This window comes from Poecilia latipinna, unplaced genomic scaffold (assembly GCF_001443285.1).
Source record: "Poecilia latipinna isolate Pla-1442-1.1 unplaced genomic scaffold, P_latipinna-1.0 Scaffold131, whole genome shotgun sequence".
Lineage (NCBI taxonomy): Eukaryota > Metazoa > Chordata > Actinopteri > Cyprinodontiformes > Poeciliidae > Poecilia > Poecilia latipinna.
In genome coordinates this window covers 180,718-201,834 of record NW_015112747.1, presented here as the reverse complement: position 1 = coordinate 201,834, position 21,117 = coordinate 180,718, and the positions used below count along the sequence as shown (strand labels likewise).

Here is a 21,117-nt window from a genome sequence, read left to right as displayed (position 1 = left end):
TACATCAATTATCAGAAAGTGTGTTTTATGTGTTTACATACAGACGTTACACTTTAGAAGATAACCAATGAGGATGCCATTCGTTACTGGTGGTGGTCCCCATTCCAGCAGAACAGTGTCATCATCCTGAATCCTGGGAATCAGCACCGGCACTATCTCTGGAACTGTTATACAGAAAACGTTTAAATATGTAAATAAATAAAAAATACATAAACTGAAGCTACCATTCAGGCAATTTAGCCAAATGACAATTCAGAATGATGTCAAAAAAATAAATAAAAATAAAAACTAACTCCAAATTTTTCTGGATTTCTCTGATAAATCCCTCAATTCATGTTCATTTTAGTTTATCCCGAAGCATGAGTCAGAGCAGAAGAACATGTCAAATTTTAAAACTGCAACCATATGGATCTTACTGTCAACAAGAGTGAAATTCATGGACATACTTGCCTTGCCTTGGTCTGAGGAGCCAATAGTCCTGACGGGGAACATGTTTACAGCTGGTGTTCTGTGTTTGTCTCACATTGTTTGCACACATTTATATTCATGATACATTATTTATAAAGGTGTTGTTTCATTCTCTAGTTGTGAGACTTCTTTGGAAGCTTTTTTTTCTTGTAAGATGTTATTTCAAGCATTATTTATCTTTCTTGTGGCAGATATTTAAATTGTGAAAAAAATAGCAAACGGGAAGAGTTTTGTAGAACAAAAAATTAATAGTCAGATGAAATATATATATTTTTGGTTTGTTTCTCTTCTACTTTAGTTCAGATCTGTTTTATCACTAATAACCACACAGAGGCTGACAAAAGATGGCGGGGCTCTCTATCTTAGAAGTTAAGTGAACTGCAGAACAAACAGCAGATCTCAGACTAATGACATTCAAACTTTAAGCTGTAGCATTAAACGTACCTTGTATGAAAAGGAAATTTCTTTCCTACTGTCTGACATCAAAACCTGATTAGGTTCAATAAGAAATTTTCTCTGCACAAGACACAACCACATCATGATGCTGCCATCACCGTAAGTCGTTGTGCGGATGGTGTTCGCAGGCTTTATCCTTTAATCTTCTACATCTAACAATGGTCTTTATGGCCAAACATGTCACTGTTAGTTTTACCATAGCACATCTCTCCAGAAATTAAGGTCTTTGTCTCTGAGCAAATGTGCTAAGTGTGATCTAGCCTATCATATTGCTTTTGTAGTAGTGGCTTCTTCCTCACTGAGTGGCCTTTTGTTTCACTGACAGTTCATCTTCAGGTAATTCAGCTTTTACTTTCATTTTGGGATTGATTTTAGGCCAAAACATGTTCATCTCTGAAACACAGAAACCACCTTCCGTCTCCACAGCATTATGGCTAAACATTTCCAAGGTGTTAATATGTTAGTATTGTTTGATCAAATAAACAGAGTTCCTCCAAGACGCTGGAAAATGTACCTAAGAATGAACCAGACTTGTTCAATTTTCTCCCCTTGATTTTGCTTAATTGTTTCATCGTGCCAATCAAGAATGCGCTTCTGTCTTGAAATACATCCACGGCAAAATAAAATTTCCCAAATGTTTTTAAATGAATGGAAATGGTAGTGTATGTAAACGTTTTGGATTGAGCAAGGTAATAAAAAAAAATCTCAGGAAGAATATTATCTATGTGAATGCAAAAGGAGGATGGATGACTTGTTGCATGGCTGTGCCAACTTACCGCCCTCTGGAGTATCAAAGTTGACTGGATCGCTCTTTGGTCCTTTTCCCTTCTTGTTAAAAACGTTCACTGTGAGTCTGTACTCAGAGAAAGGTTTCAACCCTGACACAATGACATGACTCCTGTTTCCAGGGAAAGACTTGGAGTTATGCTCCTCTAAAATCTTGTCAGGACTCAGGAAGCTTTTCAGTCTCTCCCAGTGAACCTGCGACATAAAAGATGTAAAGAATAAGAAGTGCAGAGAAATAGTTTGGATAATGAAACAACGTCTTTGAAAACAATCTTTTGCAACCCACCAATCTCTAGTCTTACACTACCAAGAGCATGTTTCTTAAGGGCGTGTGAATACAACTTTAAAACAAATTCCTTCACTAAATAAAACATGTACATCAACTGTTTATTATATGTTGAATATTTGAAATATTGTGAAGATGTCAGGCGCAAGAACCTCAAAAAATTTGAGCAAGAAAGATTGTGTCACAAGAACACAGACTGAGAAAAAGCTTGATAACCACAAGAAAAGGCAAATTCAAATCTTTATTTATCCTTAAAGGAAGGTGCAATATTGTCTCTTCCTGATTTGAAAAAGACACAAACATTCATCTGGATTCACTGCTGTAATTTCATATACCAAGCCGTTATTTACTCTTGTATTAACATTCATTGTATTATAATCTACATTTATTTATTTTTTTAAAGGTACACAAAAATAACTTTTGCTACAACAGCCTTTTCTCAACTGTAATAATGACTGAAACTTAATTTCAGTTGCAAACTAAAAATGGGCAGAAGAAAAATAAAGTAAACTTACCATGTAGCCTCCCAAATGACCTCGCACTGTGGCTGGGAGAACTGGGCTCCAGCTGACTCTGAGAGCGGTGCTGTTGATCACCTCCACTGCTACATTGTGTGGAGCTGCAGTCGGAACTTAAAAGGAAGTAAAAAAAAAAGAAGTTACAAATCCTGATATATAGTGATTTTGACATTACAAGATATCTAAAAATTAAATACAACAAATTCAACATAAAACAAAATGATTTAAGATTAAGTAAATGATTTCAACATCAAATTTAAAATAACAAAACATGCATAGGTGTCATTTAAGAAAATGTTAAAAGATTTTTTTTTTCTCACAGAGATGTAAGAAAGCTTTTTTTTCCTTCTACTGGATTCACGGTAAACTAACTTATAATGAAATTAGTACAGTGGAAAAAACATTTGAAAGGTCTTTGTTTGGAGTGTGTATTGTAGAGCTACTGTAATTCTGGTTAGAGTCACAAATAAAAATGTGCATTCCATAAAAAAAACAATCAAAAAAACTACTTAACTTGATAGCAACTAAAGTTGCATTCAAAGCTAAATAATTCTAAATGCTATTACTGCAGTTTCTAAAAAGTTAAATAAAAGCAGTGCAGATGTTAGGGAATGGTGGAAAGCCCTCAACAGGCCAATCGTGTTTTTTGATCTGTCAATTCTCTCGAAGTTTCTGGCTCAGAGGTGGAAATTTGACTTTCTTCTCTTATACAAAGGTTATCTGCCACCTGCTAGAAATAACAATAGTGTTTCTCTTGTATTTGTCAGAAAGGTCAGAGGGGAGGAGAAGTCACACATGCACATGGAGAAAACCTTTGAGTAAAGGGGGGGAAATAAGAAAAGAACTCAACCTGACACATTTTCCTGGAGACAGTGCCAAAAGACAACTGAGGAAGCAGATGGAAAAGATATCACAGGAAGTTCAAAATACAGAATGAGAACAATAGCCTGGTGTGAAAAATTAGGAGGGTTTATTAAGTTCTCAAATATTAGAAAACACATAAACTGAGCAGACAAGATCATAGGACTCACTATCTTCTCCAGAGTAACCGGTTATGGGTTTTGGTTCTGGACCCCAGCCGAGGCTGTTCCTGCTCTGGATTTTGATCTCGTACGGTGCAAAGGTGGATGTGTTCCTGACGATAAAGGAGGGTCTTGTGACCAGGTGCTCATGCCATTTATCTTCCACTTCCAGTTTTCTGTAGGAGATCTTATACTCAAGTCCTGGACCGTTGTACTCAGTAGGTAACAGTGGCTACAAAATAAAAGAGGAAAAATGAAATAAAGATAGTTACCATACTCTGTGGCCAAGCCAGTTTTCAGGCCCATCAGGAATATTGACATCGTGTTCTAAAGCAGGTCTTGTTATATCCTGACTGATTAATGCTTATTAATGAAATCAAGCCCTAATTTGATGAAAAACTACATTTACTTCCATCTGAAAAGAACAACAGTCCAGTCCTTTCTCTCCTTATTCAAGGCAAGACTGTTGATGTAGTCTCTTGTTTAAGACTGGCTTAACACAAAGGATGGAGCAGCTGTAGACTTTGTCCTGGATATGGACCAAATCACATTCTAGCTTTCCGAGAAACTGAATTTTGGCTTTTCATTATCTGCAAACAGCAGCCATAAAAAGTAACAGAATTAGACACTTTTAATAGATCACTGTGCATGTAACAAATCAAAATAAATGAGTTTCACTTTTATTATTTAAATGTTTCAATAATATTCTAATTTATTAAGATGAACTTGCATTAGAACAACTCTAGAATCTTAGAAAGTTTTTTCCCCATTATTATTATTATTATTATTATTAAAATGAGACATTAACATAAAAAACCCTCTTACGTCCCAGCTGATTTCCATTTCATGGGGAAGGTGGCCATGAATCCTGATGTTTTCCGGGTTTATGTCTGGTGCTTCAAGGAGAGAAATAAATGGGTAAATAATCATGCTGTTGCAAAGAAGAGGATCAGTGGTTGACATCCTTATTTATGTCTGCTGTAATTTACTTGAATTACACTAAACCGAAAGGCAAGAATTCATATTTAATGATGGAGATATTTTATCTTGCTGTAAATAATGCTTTCAGAGCCACAGTGACATGCGACTTTTCTCTCCCCTGACTGGTACAAAGTCATATTGCTCCAGGCTGACTTTTACACCGATACCTTAGGAAAGGAAGGTTCAAAGTCAGACGCTTTCTGAAACCCACAGATAACCTCTCCAAAACATGCTAATAAAATAGAGGAATCATACCAGCAGGGGGTGTTTTGAGTCTCTCTGTGGGCTCACTAGGTGGTCCAGGTCCAATGGCATTAACAGCATAAACTCTGAACTGATAGTTAAGGTCTCCATGAAGAAAGAGCTCGGCTGTTGCCTGGTTACCGGCGACTTTCTGCAGCTCCTTCCACCTTCCAGGCTCCCAGTGGCTCTCCTCATACTCCACCACAAATTCTGCACAACAGATGAGTGAGGATCAGACATATTTAATCAGTGCCTTACTACTGAAACAAAACTAATAATGGATGGTCTCAGTTAAAACTATAATTGTTATTAACAGAGAAACAGAGAGGGTTCGTTCCAGTCAGAAGCTCAAAAATAATCACTTAGAGCTGGGTACCCTTTCTGTGCAGCTTATTAAGAATAGCATGATTAAAGACGGTCTGTCTGGGTCTATTTATTGTGCAACTATTTTTTTATGAACTCCACAGTGTTGATCTCATTTTCCAAACCAAAGAAATAGCATCTGTCATCAACTTTTTATGGAAAGGGTTTTGTTAAGTTAATGCAAAACCACATTAATTGTCATTGCTTATCCAGGTGGCAGCAATGTGTTAAGAAATAAGTCATCGTCAGAGGTGGTTCTTGAATGAATGGTACCCTGAGCAAACCAACAAGGCTTCTGCCTCATTCAAAACACACACACAGACACACACACACAACTGTAGCCCTTTCTGCAAAAAGTCCAAAACATTGACTTTTTATATTGAGAAGACATTAATCAAAAACATTAGGAACTAGAAGATTTTTGTGTTTTTGCAAAAGGAGTTAAATTTCTTCAGTTTCATATTTAACTGTCTTTAATATGAAATTATTCATTTGAGGTCTGAGCAGGCTTAAAATTGTAAGATTTAGAACCAGAGATGGTCAATTGGAGCCCAGACTCATTAAAAGTTGTGAAAAAACCCTTTAATTTAGCCTCAAACCAGGATGCCAACAGAAATTCGTAATATAAATCAAAATAAGGATGGAAAACATGAATCAGAGAAGCAGACCACCTTATGCTGCTTGCTGGATATGAAATAAATCAGAAACACTTTGGTCTCTCTTTACGTTTAACACAAAACAGTCAAATGATATGAAATGCATTAGGTGTGCCTTGAAATAGCTGCATATAAGAGGGCTTACATTATGCTCTTAAAGAAAACAAAACATTGAATAAGAAAAAACGAACCTTGGGAACAAGTTGAAAACTAGAAGGAAAAAAAAACAATAAGATTTTATTTCTCTTAAGACAGTTGAGAATATTTTCAGCATCCATTAGGAAACATATCAGACCTACTAATTTTGAAAGTCTGCAAGAAAAATTTGCCCATTTAAATTCTTATGATCCCTGTAATTTTCAGAACTAAATTAGCCCTTTCTGAAAGCATTAATGAGAAACAAGCTTTGCTGCTGAGTTTTATTTGCACAGTTGTTTCCAATCTTCACTTATTAAACAATATTATTTAGACTCCAATGACAGTCAAAGGGCTTGAATTTTCCCGTATTTTGAAGAAGAAAAAAGAAAAAAAGAAGAAAACAAAAAACATTTAGAGACATTAACAAATGCATTATATTCCCATTAAGGATAAAAATGCCTCCAACAGTGGTTTGCACATTTTACATAATAAGTCAGCTGGCTGTCAAACTTTTTTTTTTTAATCAAAACATACCACTGCAGTAACAAGCTCCCAATAAAAATCAGTAAATCTGCGAAAAGCTAAAAATAATGATTTCATATTCTGAGTCATATTATCTGTCGGAGTTCTCTTAAGCTAAGTTGTTGTGAGTGGAGACTCTATTTCGAGTACAGCTGTGTGGGAGAAAGTTTTATTCTTTTTTCCTTGCTTTACTTATTTGCTTGTTCAGTCAATAGAGTGGGTATCACCCTGTGTCGAGCGCAGAACTACAGTATGGCAATACATAGCATGTGGCTGAAACGGTAAAGGTTGCTGTGTGGCTGTCAATGAGAATAAGGGCTAATTCTCAGTTTATGTATTTAATCCTTACTGTGCTAAAGAATTTTGAATTATAAAACAATTACAGGGATTATTATGTAAATACCATCTGTATTTTATTAAAATCAAAAGCAGTCGGAGGCAAATTTGCATCAACATTCTGCAAGGGGTTAATGTTTCTAATAACTTGCTGGATAAGATGGGGTTCTTTGCACAATGGGCTTTGGTCAGAGAGCAAATGTGCAATTGATTGTGTGACAAGCAGCAGAATGATATGTTTGCTTAATGAGACATTCATGCAAGAACAGGTTGTGTGCTTGGAAGAAATAGGCTGGCACAAAAATGTCTTCATATTAACTTTTCATAAAGTGTGGAGCATAAAACACTTTGTAGATTACTTCTGCCATCTACAGTAACACTCAGACGACTCTGCAGTTGTCAGGCGTAACAGAGATTGACAAGAATCTGAGTACAGAGAGCTGGTGGTCCACTTTGTGGCAGGGCGAGGGAACAATCGTCTCTTTTTTAAACATAAACAAAACAAAGGAAATGATTGTCAATTTCAGGAGAAACAGGATTAGATCAAACCCTATTTCTATTTCCGTCATGGGTGAAGAAGTGGAGGTGGTTGAGGAATATAAATATCTCAGTGCTGGACAACAGACTGGACTGGAGAAGCAAGAGTGAAGCCATCTATAAGAAAGGACAAAGCAGGATGCACTTCTTGAGGAAGTTAAGATCCTTCAAGGTTTGCAGCAAGATGCTGCAGATCTTCCATATATCTGTTGTAGAGAGCTTCAACTCTTCTGCTTCAACTCATCTGTGGGGGCAGCAGCAGCATCAGAGGCAGGGACATTAAAAGGCGCAGCAGCCTGATAAAGAAGGCTGGTTCTGTTCTGGGGACGGACTGAGGAACCTCTGGAGATTACGATGCAAAGAAGGATTCTTTATAAAATCAAGAAAATTATGGACCAGCCTGACCATCCTCTCCAGAACAGAGTGTCTTCAGTCAGAGGCTTCTTCAAATTCACTGCAACACAGACCCCCCTCAACAAGAGATCTTTCCTGCCAACAGCCGTCACTGTCTGCAATAACTCTCTGAAGGATTTGAATTAATATGTTACAGCAGCATTTAATTTCCCTTAGGAGTTAATAAAGTGTTTTTGAATTTGAATTTTTTGATATAATGGAAATTGTACAAAGAACTTGTACAATATTTTACGAAATGAACACAAGAAAGATAATGTTGATAATATATTCAAAGTGTGGATTTTATTATTTTATTCTATGCGACAGATGCGCTCCCAGTTAGTGTGCTCAAGTGTGAAATATGCACATGTGCTCCTTCTATAGACCATCTTCTGTATTTCCTTTTGAAAGATTTAGAATGTGTTTTGCTCTTTATACGTGTTTAGGAACATGTTTATAGCAAGGGAAATGCTGATTTTGGATCCGTTCAAAATCATTTTAAGAGGACAGACTATTTATAAAAGCCTAATTGTCTCATAATTATTTATTGATGACATCACTGTGTGACCTAAAATGTAATATCAAACAGAATTGGAAAAAGTAAGGCTACATGAGCAGCTGCTGATGATCTCTGGGTAAAATGTTGCTAAGTATTAAATTATTCAGCAAAACTCCCACTCCTTCCCCTATACCCGACTTCAGATGCTCTGCTTTATTCTGTTTAAAGTTTTACCTGTCACGGAGCTGTTGTGATCACTCCCTGGTATCCAGGACAGAGTTACATTCCTTGATTCCTGATCCAATATCTTTAAACTCATAGGAGCATCAGGAGTATCTGGGAATAAGCAGTAAAATCAGTACAGAAACCTAAAATTATCATTTATTTTTTTAAAATTGAAGGAATTTCCAATATGATATCGTACCCAGTACAGTTAGAAAGGCAGTGGCAGTGTCCTCATCAAGACTTGTTCGAGCAATGCATGTATAGCTCCCCTGATCACTGATATTCACGTCCCTAATCTGCAACTGGTCACCTTCCATTTTGTACCTGCAAAAATAAGAACATTTGTTACAGCACAGAAGAAAAGTTTAAAAGATATCAGAAGAACTACAGTTACCAAAAAGCGTATTTTGCACTAATAACCAAAACAGAAGAAAAGTGCAAATGGGTTGTAGTTTAGACATATTTACTGGCATCCATGATGAAGATGTGTAAATCAGACTTGATATTGACACATTTTTGTTTCAGTAACATAAACTCACAGCCAACCTTTAATTTTAGTACAGTTACTTGGTATACTTGAAAAGTATACCATCTTTAGAAATGATACTTGTCACTGAAGTAGTACTGCCAAAAACTCTTCTAATTTAAATCTACTTAAGCCTTTATTCTTTATGTATGATGCAAATGACATTTTTTCAAGTTGGTTGGAACATTTACTAACATTAATTAGTAATCCACAATTTTAAGTATGGTGGACGACCTGTAGTGGGGTTCTTTCTCTTCCTTGTTTGGCATCCAGAACTACCTGAAATATCAGGCAATTTCAATAAATCTGGCCTCCAGTAAACTGAAAAGTAGTCATCAGTCGCAAAGAACCAAGGTCTCCCTCTGACTCTAAACATTTTTGGTGGACTAGACAATATTTGCTGTAGTAAATACAGTTTGCCATCAAAATCAAATCTATTTTATTTCACAAATCTTAGCATAAAGAGAGAAAATTTTAGGAAAGTTTAATATTATGTACATGTTTGGTTTTCTAAAATGGGCCCCTCTTGAAAAGGCCAAAGAAATGTGGCAAAGGGACATTGAAATGGAAATCAGAATTCATCTAGAGGTACTTATCACATTGTTTGGCCATTGTGTTAGCACAGTAAAAATTTACATTTAGATCAATCATGTGTGGAGAGATGTGGAAAAATGTTCTCAGTGCATCTGGACAGAACAGATGTAGATTTCATCTTTCTGTTGCTGCACAGCACAAGCATGCAGCAGAGTATTGGGGCTACTGTAGATAAATAAAAGAAAAATGGCCATGGAGGTGTAAAAAAAAAATAAATGTTAGACTTAATTCCACACATTTTACAAGACAACTTGGATATTCTCTGATGTCGAAAAGCTGTAAATTTGTGAGAAAAATTACCATGTTTCATTATTAAAAGCATAAATTTGCAATGTTAAAATTAGGATATCCTCTGACAATGTATAGTCAAAAAAACTATAGCTCTGTGCATTTCAGACATTTGCAGCAAAAAGTGACAAATCATAGCCTCTGACTGACAGTGGTGGAAGGTCCTTCAAAATTAGGAAAACCAGGTGCAGGGCTGTTATTTATTTATCTTATTTGTCATTATTCTGCATCAGAAAAGCGTTTCTGACAGGGCTGCACATCGATGCCCAAATGGCCCTTTCAGCTGTTGGCGCCCTATGCAGCCATCTGTATAGCTCTTTCTCTCCCTCTATATATTAACCAACCTGTTGAGCTGCCATCTGGGGATAAGTGTGTGGCTGGCAATATAATGACTGAAATATTGGAGAATCAATAATTGTGGGACTTAAGATGTTATTAGAAATAAATACTACTTAACATTAGATGTTTTAGAAAGATGGAACTGCATAAAAAATTATTTGTTCTATTATTATGTCATTGCACTAAAAGAACAATTTCTTTTAAGGGTTAGTACACATTTCTAAAAATAAATAAATAAAAATGTTGCTGATTCTGTGTCCAGTCCCTGGCTGAGAAAAGCAATCCCTTTATTAAAAAACAAAAGAGGAGTAAAAGGTTTTGAGTGTGAGATGCCTTAAATGTGATGATTTCTGTGTGTCTATACCGAACAGGCCGAACAAAAGTACTCAGAAGCTCAGCAAAAACAACCAACACAAACACAGCCAAAGCAAAGGCAGGTACCTGAAACTATTCTCAGAAGAGCGAAAGATCTCCTCCCCATCTTTCCTCCAGATCACCTCAAAGGTGCCCTGCAGACTTCTGTCATATTCTGACCGGCACATCAATCGGGCCAAATTCCCACTGCTGATCTGCGCATCCCGAGGAGGAGCCACAATTTTTGTTGGGTCTGAAGAAAAAAAAAGCATAATTTCAGGGAGGGACAAACAGAAAAATGTGATGACTTGAAGACAATGAAATAAACGTTTCTAACTCCAGCCTGCTTCAAATTAATTAGGGCAAATAATTTGGCCCAAATTATTTCAGCGCAAAAATGGGTCTCACAGTAACCGTTTCTGTGATTTAGATGACTAAGCAGTCAAATGTTAATCATCTTGCACTGTAAAATATTAGATTATGATTGTATGATGATTGTGGTAATCTTTTTTCCAGGACAAGCATCTTTTATTAAGGCCAGTAGAAGTAAGCTACCCTGTTCAAATATATTTAATAGCAACAAATAAAATTCTACTTTTAATTTTAAATAATAAACATGCAAGTTTTCCATTAAGAACAACATATAGAGATGATCTTCCTAACTCTGCACTGTTCAGCTAACCTAATCTTTAAGTACTTTACTAAATAGCTCTGCACACATACTGTAACTGTCTAAGACATGCGTATCAAATGTAACTCGAAATAAGAAATGCCTTTGAGAAACTGTTTTTCGGTTCATTGACAAAAGATGAATGCAAAGATTTTGCTGACATACCTTTCACCTCCAGCAGAGCTGTGAGACTTGACATGCCTTCTCTGTTGCTAGCCATGCAAGCATATTTCCCCGTGTCACCTTTTTCTGCGCGGATGATTTCCAAGAATTGCCCATCTTCCAAAACATGAAATCGTTCTCCTTCAACAGCTGTCCCCTCCTTGGTCCTAGATGGAAAGATTTTGAAAATATCAATCAATCTTTCTTTTTTATTATTATTTCAAACTGATTTCAAAGTTGAAAAATGTTGTGTTGGTATGGGGTTTGTGTCCTGGGCACAGTGTCAGCTTTCTCATATAAAGCCATATGAAGGCATCAAATAAGTTCTCTGCAGAACAAATTGTGTAATCATTCCCAGAGAAGCACAATAAATGTCTTTAATTGCAAACAGGTTGGTATGGAAACAAAATTGCTATGTAAATTTTATAAACTTTCTGCAATAGAATTATTAATCGTATTTCATGTTTTGTTTTATTCTCCTGAACATTTTAATTCCTTTCTAGTTATTGGAATGTCTTTCTTGTGTTTTCTTATACCTGCCACTGAATCTGCAGATGAAAATGTTCTGGGGAAAAAAGCACAAGTTGGTGGTTTGTGTATTTGCTCTTTGAGCTCAATCGTTTTTCTATATGGTCCCAGATGAATAAACAAATAAAGGAAAAGGAGATGGTAAGTTCATTCTAAAGATGCATTTAATAAAAACCTTTTTGCAAGTTAGAGTACTGCAGAAAATGCAAGTATTTCTAAGAAGATATTTGAGTTGTTTGGTCCACATATAGTTACCAGAATTTACTTAGATCAATCTCAATAGAAACTTTTTCTAAAACCAGACTTTTTTGCATGTGACATGTAAATATACTCAAATCAGAATAATTTCTTTGCTGCTTGCTGTATTAGCTTAAATATAGTCTGTTTTAGATGTAGATAAAGGGGACATGATAGAGGTTTTTATTATTTTAACACAAAAAAAGATAGAAAACGAGCCTTGTGAGAAGTATGGCAGATTGTTCTCTACTTACCAAGAGATACTGGATTGAGGAGAGCTGAAAACACTGCAGTTCATGACAATGGCCCCTCCTTCTATCACTGCATACTCTTGGAAGTCCTTTGTCAGCATAAGAGGTGCAATATCTAAGAGCACGTTGAGGGAAGAGAGATTATAACAGCTTAAATATATAATAGCAGAATACATAGACCCAGTCTTTAGATCCCCCTATCTAACCACATTTCCTTTCCACAGAGTATGCTAAAAGGAATAGGCCTCTGTGTTTCTGTGTTTGCAGCAAGAGACCTGGCAGGCTGCTCATGGTTGAAATCTTGCGATCTTACTCACTCATAACTAAGACATTAATGTTGGCAAGAACACTGCCATGACGATTGGAGGCCTCGCACTGGTAGACGCCGCTGTCCTCCGGTCCGGCCTTGTGGAGCATCACAGTTTCGTCAAGCACTCGTCTGTTGTTCTCTCTGTCATCTGACAACAACAAAATGTCAAAGCCATCGGGACCAAAGGCACAATTAGTTTTTGTCAGTAGAAAATTTGAATGTGTTTTTTTTTCTCCTTCAAATGGATTCTTTGTACCAAAAAGCATTTTTTAATCACAAAAGAGCAAATCTTTGATTAGAACATTTTCTGTAATTATCAAGAAAACAATTTTCAGTGATTATTTTTGGGGTTTTGAAGTGATTTTCAGATTGAAGCTCCAACTGTAGTTTTTAATAAGAAGAAACTTTTGATGACATATTTTGAGTTGCAGAATATGAAGTAATCAAATAAAGAATGCAGTCTGCGGACAAACTAATAATGTTGAAAATATTTTTGATATGATTTAACCATTTGTTAAGCCATTTGCTTTTCTACAAAATGTATTCAATAATGATGCTTAGCAAGGTTAGCTTTAGTAAAATACGTTTATAAAATCAACTCTTATTTGTTAATTCATGAAGCCATTTAAAATCCAAAGGTAACCAAAGTGCTGAACAGGTCAATGAAATACAAAGTTGACAAATAAACAATAAAAATCATCAGCAAAATATATAAAAGACAAAGGAGTGACCTGATGCTCCCTGGGATTAAAAGCCAATTTGAAAAGATTTTAATTCATTTAAAGCTCCAGTAGACCTCACAGCAGCCTGGGAGCTGCGGCTGAGAAGACTCTGTCTCCCGTGGCAACAAGCCAGGTTCTGGGAACAGCCAAGAGGTTGAGATCTTAGAGTTTTACTGGGGATGTGAGGATGTAAAAGCTCAGAAAGATAAAGAGGTGACAAACCATTAAGACATTCAAAAACTAAAAGCAAGATCTTAAAATCAATTCTAAAAGGAGCAGACAGCCAATGGAGGGAATGCATGCACACGTATCTCCCTAGTCATTAATTATACATATGTTGTCTGTGGAGAAATTAAAACTGAGTACCCCTTAGCGAGATGCAATGAAGACAGTACTCCAAGAAAATTCAATAGTTTCACTGTACATCTAAAATCGATATGCTTTTGCAGCAAAGTCTCTCTAATTAACCCTGTACAACACTTAAAGCAGTGAAATGACATAATGACCTCTGTGGTTCTGTGGTTTAAATGTTGCTGGACATGTTTTAAGTGTCCTCCTTAAAGTGATGAGCAACAGAACCAAAGCAACACAGCCACGATTATTGTTTCTGACCTTGGAGTATTTTTCCATTTTTTCTCCACGTTATCACTGGGGTTGGTTTTCCATCCACTGAGCACTTAATGAAAACGTCTGACCCGTTCACAGACAGCTGGTTCTGGGGAGGCTTTGCACGCCATCTCGGTGGCTCTGGAAGATGTCAAGAAGAACTATGTTTGTCTCAGCGAAAAACAATGCGTCATTGGTTCTGTCAGTAAAGACTAACCTTCTACAATCACATCAAAGTAATGGTCTGCCTTTCCGGCTGAATTTTCAGCCATACACATGTATTTCCCCTCATCCTTCTCATCCACAGTACTGATGGTCAACAGCTTCTTAAAGTTATCCAGTTTTATCCGATCAGTTAGAGTTTCTCCCATTTTCATCCATGTCATTTTAGGAGTGGGACTACAACATAAAAGAGCAAAATGTTAGAAAATACAACGTTAAACGAGACATAATGGTGAATATGCATGAGGCTGCTAGCAACAACAATGTATACTAAGGTTTAGAAAGTGGTTACTAGTTTCAGACTGCTAAAATATTATTTCATACCAGCTCCAAAAGTTTAATTCATCTTGTTCATGTTTTTCTTTTTTTTTTAATTACTGCTATCAAACTAAGCAGCATGCTATTTTAACAGCTGACTGCAGCCTCTCAACCCAAACTAATTTAATCCATAATAAAGCCACCCTTGTTATATCTTAATATCACAACGTCTCTGTAAAAATATTAGAACCCTTGGTGAAGAAAATTATTTGCAGAGCACTTCCTCTTAAAGTTGTTGTCTGCAGTGACGTAATTAGACAATTTTTCTTCTTTTTGTTAAAAAAAAAACACTATATGAGATACCATCATAATAATATTATCAAAATCGGAGAATCTCATACCAGCCCATGCTTACAAATGATAGTGATACAGTAAGATGAACATACTATCCTCCTGGTATACACTCAAGGTGCAGATCCTGTCCTTTCAGCAACAGCTTCTCTGATTGGACACCAGAGGGCAGCAGTAGGCTGGGTGCTCGAACTGGTAGCGCTATGGATGCATTTGACAAACAACAATCTTCCTCATTTGTGGGCAAAATTAAATCAAGTACCGGTAAAAGTTGGCTATCAGTACATTTTAACAAAACACAAATCAGCTTCCTGATTAGTTAGTCACACACCAAGTCTTTCACTATCACTTACTGGGACTGACATTCTCAGAAGAGTTGTTCTGCGGTTCCACTGAAACGAAAAATCATGACATTAATAGTGCTAAGGACAGATGTGCTTTGGTTTCCAGTTAAACATGACGTAAATCCCTCCTGCTTAGAATTAAAACCATTGAAAATGAGCAGAAACACTTTTGTAATAGTGAATTTAAAACGAGCGTCAGGGTTTTGGTTAAACCTACGTCTCTCCACCTTGACGGACAAGGGCATTTTCTGGACAATAGTGCGTATCCTTTGGAAGACAGCGTTGCAGCCGTAGTCCTTGCGACTGTCTTCTGGTAAGGCATAAGCAAAGTACAGGTTTCCATCGGTTCCCATGGAGACCCTCTCATCCTGCTTTATGTGCTGCAGACCTAGAAAACAGCATATCTGAATCATTAAAACGTCAATATCAAAAATGTCTGTTTCCTGACATTTCTTTTTTTGCATTTGAAAATCACTTATGAGGTTTAATAAGAGAGTAGAATACACAGGAGTATAATATGTGATAAATGAAATGGAAACACCCGTAAGCGATTCCTCATCTAATCGTGCTCCATGAAAGCAAATTTGTTTCATACAGATTTACAGTTCAGTGAATTATCAACCCATGAGCCGAGTTTAACAGATATAGCCATCAGTCACTTGTGGTTTTATTAGTGTGAATAAAGAAACCTTATTTACATTTACAAATGATATATAGATGAACAAACACAACTTCACTCAGACGCACATCATCATGGCAATGTTTTGAGATTATCTAAGAAAAAAGAAAGCTCTTCAACACACAACTGTTTCACCATGTTCAGGGCATGCAGTCATTGTCGACTCTGGACACATACATCTGCCAAGTCATAGCAACACTGGAGCTGAATTTGTCCCCAAACGTTTTCATTCAGTGCATCAGTAAGCATCTCCTCCTGAACACCTGAAGAACTCTTGTAGTTTTTTGTTTTTTTTCAGACATTCATCTGGTTTGTCAGAGACAGATGAGAACTTGTAAGAGGTTCAACAGAAGCAGGATTCCCCCTCCCATTGCAGGAGCACTTCAGACAAAGTCTGAGGTTACGTTTTATACAGTAAATCACTTTGTTCTTGAAGATGGCAGGAAAAGGCTCCTGATTGGAGACGAACGTCTGCGTCTCAAGTGGGAAGCTTTAATGCCAGTCAACTTAAATGTAGCCACTACTTCACAGGGCTTGTAGGGAGTCATCCAAGACGGTGCATACGTTTGAAAAACCCTGGATGGTGCATTTTGTAGAAAATTAAAACGTCAACAATGGCAGATCTCAGATAATTAAACATTCATCTAATTCAGCCCAGTCTGTGTTCTTCAGGAGTAAATCACATCAACCTTGTGAAATGATCATTCACGTGTGAACAGAGGTGAAACATGCCGAGATTTGAATTCTAGTGTTCATTCCTTTCGTGCACTTGAATAATTGAGTGCAAGAAGCAAGAGAGAGCAAAGACATACCGAGCATATCTCTGTAATTCCAGGTGCTTTACGAGTCCTTTAAGTTCGTTTTGTATCACGCTAGAAGTTTCTGACGGGCATCTGCTGAACTTACGAGCTACTTTATCCCTAATTATCTCATTTTTTTTTAGTATTTTCTTTTTATTTTTTGTAGATGTACAACTTTATAAGGTTATTTGGGTTTAAAACCAGATGTTTACATTCACTACCCATAATCTTTATTTCTCTATATCTGACATTGAATCAGATGCTTATAGGCCTAAATAATTAGAGAAGTCTTTCTGACTTATTTCAAAGTCAGAGCTTTAAAGACCACCAGATTGTTTAGCTGTTTTGTAAGCTGTAAGTTAAATCACAGTTCCACACAGCATTCCTATGTGGTTTTATGGAAAATCAAAACAAGTCACTCAAGATGTAAAGAAGAAAACTGAGGATGTCAATAGTTATTTTCCATATATAAGTTGCGCGTTTTACCCCTGCACCACCGCCACAACCATTTAATTAGATTTTTTTAAAAACTTACCATAAAAGAAAAAGAGTGTTTGGCTTTTATTGTGAATTTTTAACTAGACAGCTATTAAAGCCTAAAAGGTTCGTTGCAAAGGTTATAAACACTTGCCTAATACCTAACCACAACATTTTTTTCTAAAGGACAAAAAGCTCCAGTAATTTTCATTCACTGTGAATTGCTGTCTCTACTGCAATGTCCACAAGTACTTTGATCCCAGGCCGTAAATCCCTTCAAGATATAGACAGGTTCATGGTGCATCAGTATTTTAAAAGGTGAAAGCACACATGTTTTGCATCTATTTTGAAAGGCATATGCATGCAAATAATGTCTCTAGTCTGGAAGAATTACACACGTACATCACTAATACAGCAGAGTAGCAAAAGTCAAAGAGGACACAAGAGTCCGTCATCTCGCTGCACTCTCTCATTGAGTTTGAGCCAGAATACAACACACTATAGAATATTTTCAGTTTAAAGTATGGCACAGAACTGACTGCAGAGGCTGAAAAATATGTTTGTTCAGATTCAGTTCTTAAAATGCTTTACCCAGTAAATCAACTGATCACAACTGATTCAAACGTTAGAAGGTTTTAACAAGCTTCACATGACTCTCTTATAAACATGTTGGATTTCAATGATCCAACATCTGTATAAAGTCCAAAAGACCCATCAGAAATTAAACATTTTTATTACTGTTAGTTTTAAGATGCCAAACGTCACCCCTTGAGCTCCTCAGACTGCCTGACTTTGAATTTTATAATATCCCAAAACTGTGCATGCTCAGCATACTTTGCTACACAGATGTTGGAGATGGTTTAACACTCCAGATGTAGGTCACAAATTGGCTGAAAAGCTTTTAATAAAATGAAGGATAATAAAGTTGAAAGAGTTAATGTTTCATAACAGAATTGTTATGAAACAACTAATTTCATCCAAACTAATTTAATTTTACTTGTTCTTTCCACACCTTTGTTTTCTACAGATATGAAACTCCTGCAACATGCACAAACTTGAATTTCTATATGCAGACTTGTTTCACAGTGTGGCAATACTGAATGATTTACAACTTCAAACCCTGGAATAAGTGATGATCATGAAAATACAAACTAAAAACCTTGTATACCCATGGTAACTGAGTAAGCATCATGTACTGCCAGCATTTAGCAGCACAGCCAAAAAGGAATTTGATTATGACCAAACAGAGAAGAGTCAAAGTCAAAAACAGGGTTAAACTGAAAAAGCTTGATGAGACTTGAAAACTGCTGCTCGTAGACACTGTCCGTCCTGTCTTATTGAGTTTGAGCTAATTTACAAGCATTAAAAATGTTTGATCTTTAAATGTGCAGAGCTGGTAGAAACATTTTTTTTTTTAAATCACAGCTATAATTGCAGCAAAAAGTGGTTGAAAAATGTCTTGGCAAAAGGAACTGAATACAATTTTACAACACACTCCTCAGATTTTCCTTTCACTTCAAAATTATACAGTATTTGCTCCTGGTCTACCATTTCAAATTGTGAAAACAAACATTGAGGTTTGTTGCCGCAAATCTCAATGTTTAGTGAAAATACTTTCACCAAATTAGAAAAATAATTGCAGGGTTATTATTTGACGTACATGGCACACCAACATTGCATCAGAAGCTAAACAAAAATTTAAATAACTTGAATCTTAAAAGAAAAATATTTTTGTGAGTATTAATTTGTTTTCAACATGAGATAAAACAGGAGCATGGGGCTTACTCTGAGTCATCCAGTAGATCTCACGTGGGGCCACACCTTCTGGGGGGTTACAGTGAAGAGTAATTGGATAGCCCTCCTTAACGACAATGGTATCCAATGTTTCCTTTGGGAACTTTGGTGAAGCTAATAAATACAAACATTGGGGAAAAAAAAAAAAGATTTTATGACAATCGTAACAATTTGTTATTTTTCTCATGTTCGTATGTAGCCTTCACTTACTGGAAACTACGATTTCAATCTCCTCCGTCATGGCAGTTCCCAGCTTATTGGAAGCGAAGCATCTGTATTTACCCCTGAACTGGCCAAAGTGCTTTTTGTGAAACATGAATATCCCATTTCTGTTGTCTATTTTGACTGTCGGGATGTTTGGCAGGTTTAGCTCCTGGCCATCTTTTGTCCATGTGTATCTGTTGGAGTAAAATATGTACCCAGATTCTATCAGTCTGTTTTTACCAAGACTTCTCTGATTTACCTAATCTGTGCAAACTGCTATTACTTACTCTGGTGGTGGGTTACCCCTGGCTTCACATCTTATAGTCAGTGTATTGTCAAAAGGAAGTGCAATAACAGGACCTGCTGTATGGTTGATTATAGTTGGAGGTTGCTCCACTTTAAAATAAAAACACAAAAGGAGAAGTGTTAAAATCGAAGCAGCGAGAATTAAATTGCAACTCACACATTTGTTTAGTCTGTCTGTTTTTGTTTGTTTTCAGCTGTTTCTTTCTGCTTCATGTGACGCTGAGAGAAAAACCCTGTGTAATCTGAGCAAACGCTAACCTAAAATAGCACAGGAATGCTTGATTGCCATGTATTTGTCACTTTAAAACAAGCCTTCAACCTTTGCCACATAAACAATTTACCTTAACCTTTCCATTGTTTGCTAAGAGTTTTTAAAAGCAGTTAACATTCTTGCTCTGGAAAGGTAAACACATGTGTTTCGACATCAAAAAGGGAATGCCATATTGTAGAAATCTTCCATTTCAATGAAGCGTTGTAAGTCAACATGACATAACAGGACTGTCAGCAAGAACTACTAAATATAATTTCAGTTTGCTCTGTGTCAGTCCTACCTTCGAAAGGTATATTAAGGCTTCTGGCTCCGGATGTAAAGCTCCAAAGCAGAACTAGTAGAAGGTCGCCAGGCCTCCTCATGATTCTTAATGAAGAAAATCAGGAAATATGTGTGGATCAGCTGTTTTCACTTGAAATTCGCAAGGCACAGTGGACCTGCAAAGGTAGAAATTGGAAAGCAGAAATCCTGTGTTGAGCATTGTGATGTATCAGGGGATGCTCACAGATTAGTGTGCAAGACTTGTTCTCCTAGGATATGATGAGATTGTAGGTTTCAACATTAAAACGCAAAAACATTTGTTATCAAAGTGGAATCTGTCACATGGAGCGCCATGCTGCTGCTGTCAACATGAGCTGCTGCCATAATGAACCCTGGGTTTCAGGTGAGTGTTTTAAGCTTGAGACGTTACTCCATAGAGATGATTTGTCTCCATGCTTAAGGCTCTTACTTAAGAAATGAAGTAGTTTTTACATTACCCTGGTGTGTGAACATAGTCAACAAATAAAAACTAAAATTCTGGATTTTATTAGTCTATTCCTGGGTTGCTTTTGTTTGTTTCTTTTTCCAGGGTTATGGTTTTATTCCTTTATTTGATTTGCCTGAGAGCTATTCATGTTTTGATGTAGATCTCCCAGGTTTCTCTCTTACTTTAGGCTGATCTATTCTCAGTGATTTTGGTTAGATAATTTTTCTCACTAAGCCAAGAAAATAGAGAGCATCACACTTCACTTAACATACATTTATAAAAACCTCTCTTATAAATGTACAAGTCAAAAAGATAACACTTTTAGTGTTATGTATTTATTACACATGCATGTCTTTTTGCTTAACAGATATGCTAAATTGCTGGAACATTACGCTAAGATATTTAAACTGGCTGGCGTAACTTTTAGTCGTTTGCTGTGTACATTTTTCTATTGTGGAAATTAACACGTCGATTTCTGACACCTACTAGAATGAATATGTGATCAATTGCAATGTAAAAGTAAAACTGGTGTAATGGCACTTTAATAACCTGACCAAAACAATGCCTGTTCAATTTTGATGAACATTTTTGATAAGGTCAATTGATTTGAGACAATTTAACACAGGAGTTGTGTTGAGAACTTAACC

The 21,117-nt window shown here is 36.5% G+C and overlaps 1 protein-coding gene across 3 annotated transcripts in view; it reads right to left on the bottom strand.

The window, feature by feature from the left end:
* The window catches only part of chl1a (cell adhesion molecule L1-like a), a 71,240-nt gene that overhangs the window by 21,620 nt on the left and 28,503 nt on the right, over positions 1 to 21,117 (bottom strand). For 2 of the 3 annotated variants that reach the window (XM_015028622.1, XM_015028620.1), the window contains exons 2-23: positions 20,003 to 20,159; positions 19,433 to 19,541; positions 19,152 to 19,339; positions 18,933 to 19,055; positions 15,409 to 15,579; positions 15,201 to 15,239; positions 14,943 to 15,048; positions 14,234 to 14,415; positions 14,023 to 14,157; positions 12,696 to 12,836; positions 12,382 to 12,493; positions 11,366 to 11,529; positions 10,618 to 10,783; positions 8,629 to 8,753; positions 8,439 to 8,540; positions 4,773 to 4,970; positions 4,362 to 4,432; positions 3,546 to 3,768; positions 3,365 to 3,400; positions 2,512 to 2,627; positions 1,701 to 1,905; positions 42 to 164 (exon numbers count right to left, since the gene is read on the bottom strand). In XM_015028622.1, coding sequence (XP_014884108.1) covers positions 42 to 164; positions 1,701 to 1,905; positions 2,512 to 2,627; positions 3,365 to 3,400; positions 3,546 to 3,768; positions 4,362 to 4,432; positions 4,773 to 4,970; positions 8,439 to 8,540; positions 8,629 to 8,753; positions 10,618 to 10,783; positions 11,366 to 11,529; positions 12,382 to 12,493; positions 12,696 to 12,836; positions 14,023 to 14,157; positions 14,234 to 14,415; positions 14,943 to 15,048; positions 15,201 to 15,239; positions 15,409 to 15,579; positions 18,933 to 19,055; positions 19,152 to 19,339; positions 19,433 to 19,541; positions 20,003 to 20,084 — 2,917 coding nt within the window. In that variant the 5' untranslated portion in view covers positions 20,085 to 20,159. The remainder of the gene's footprint in view (positions 1 to 41; positions 165 to 1,700; positions 1,906 to 2,511; positions 2,628 to 3,364; positions 3,401 to 3,545; positions 3,769 to 4,361; positions 4,433 to 4,772; positions 4,971 to 8,438; positions 8,541 to 8,628; positions 8,754 to 10,617; positions 10,784 to 11,365; positions 11,530 to 12,381; positions 12,494 to 12,695; positions 12,837 to 14,022; positions 14,158 to 14,233; positions 14,416 to 14,942; positions 15,049 to 15,200; positions 15,240 to 15,408; positions 15,580 to 18,932; positions 19,056 to 19,151; positions 19,340 to 19,432; positions 19,542 to 20,002; positions 20,160 to 21,117) is intronic. The other variant, XM_015028621.1, reaches the window with a different exon arrangement.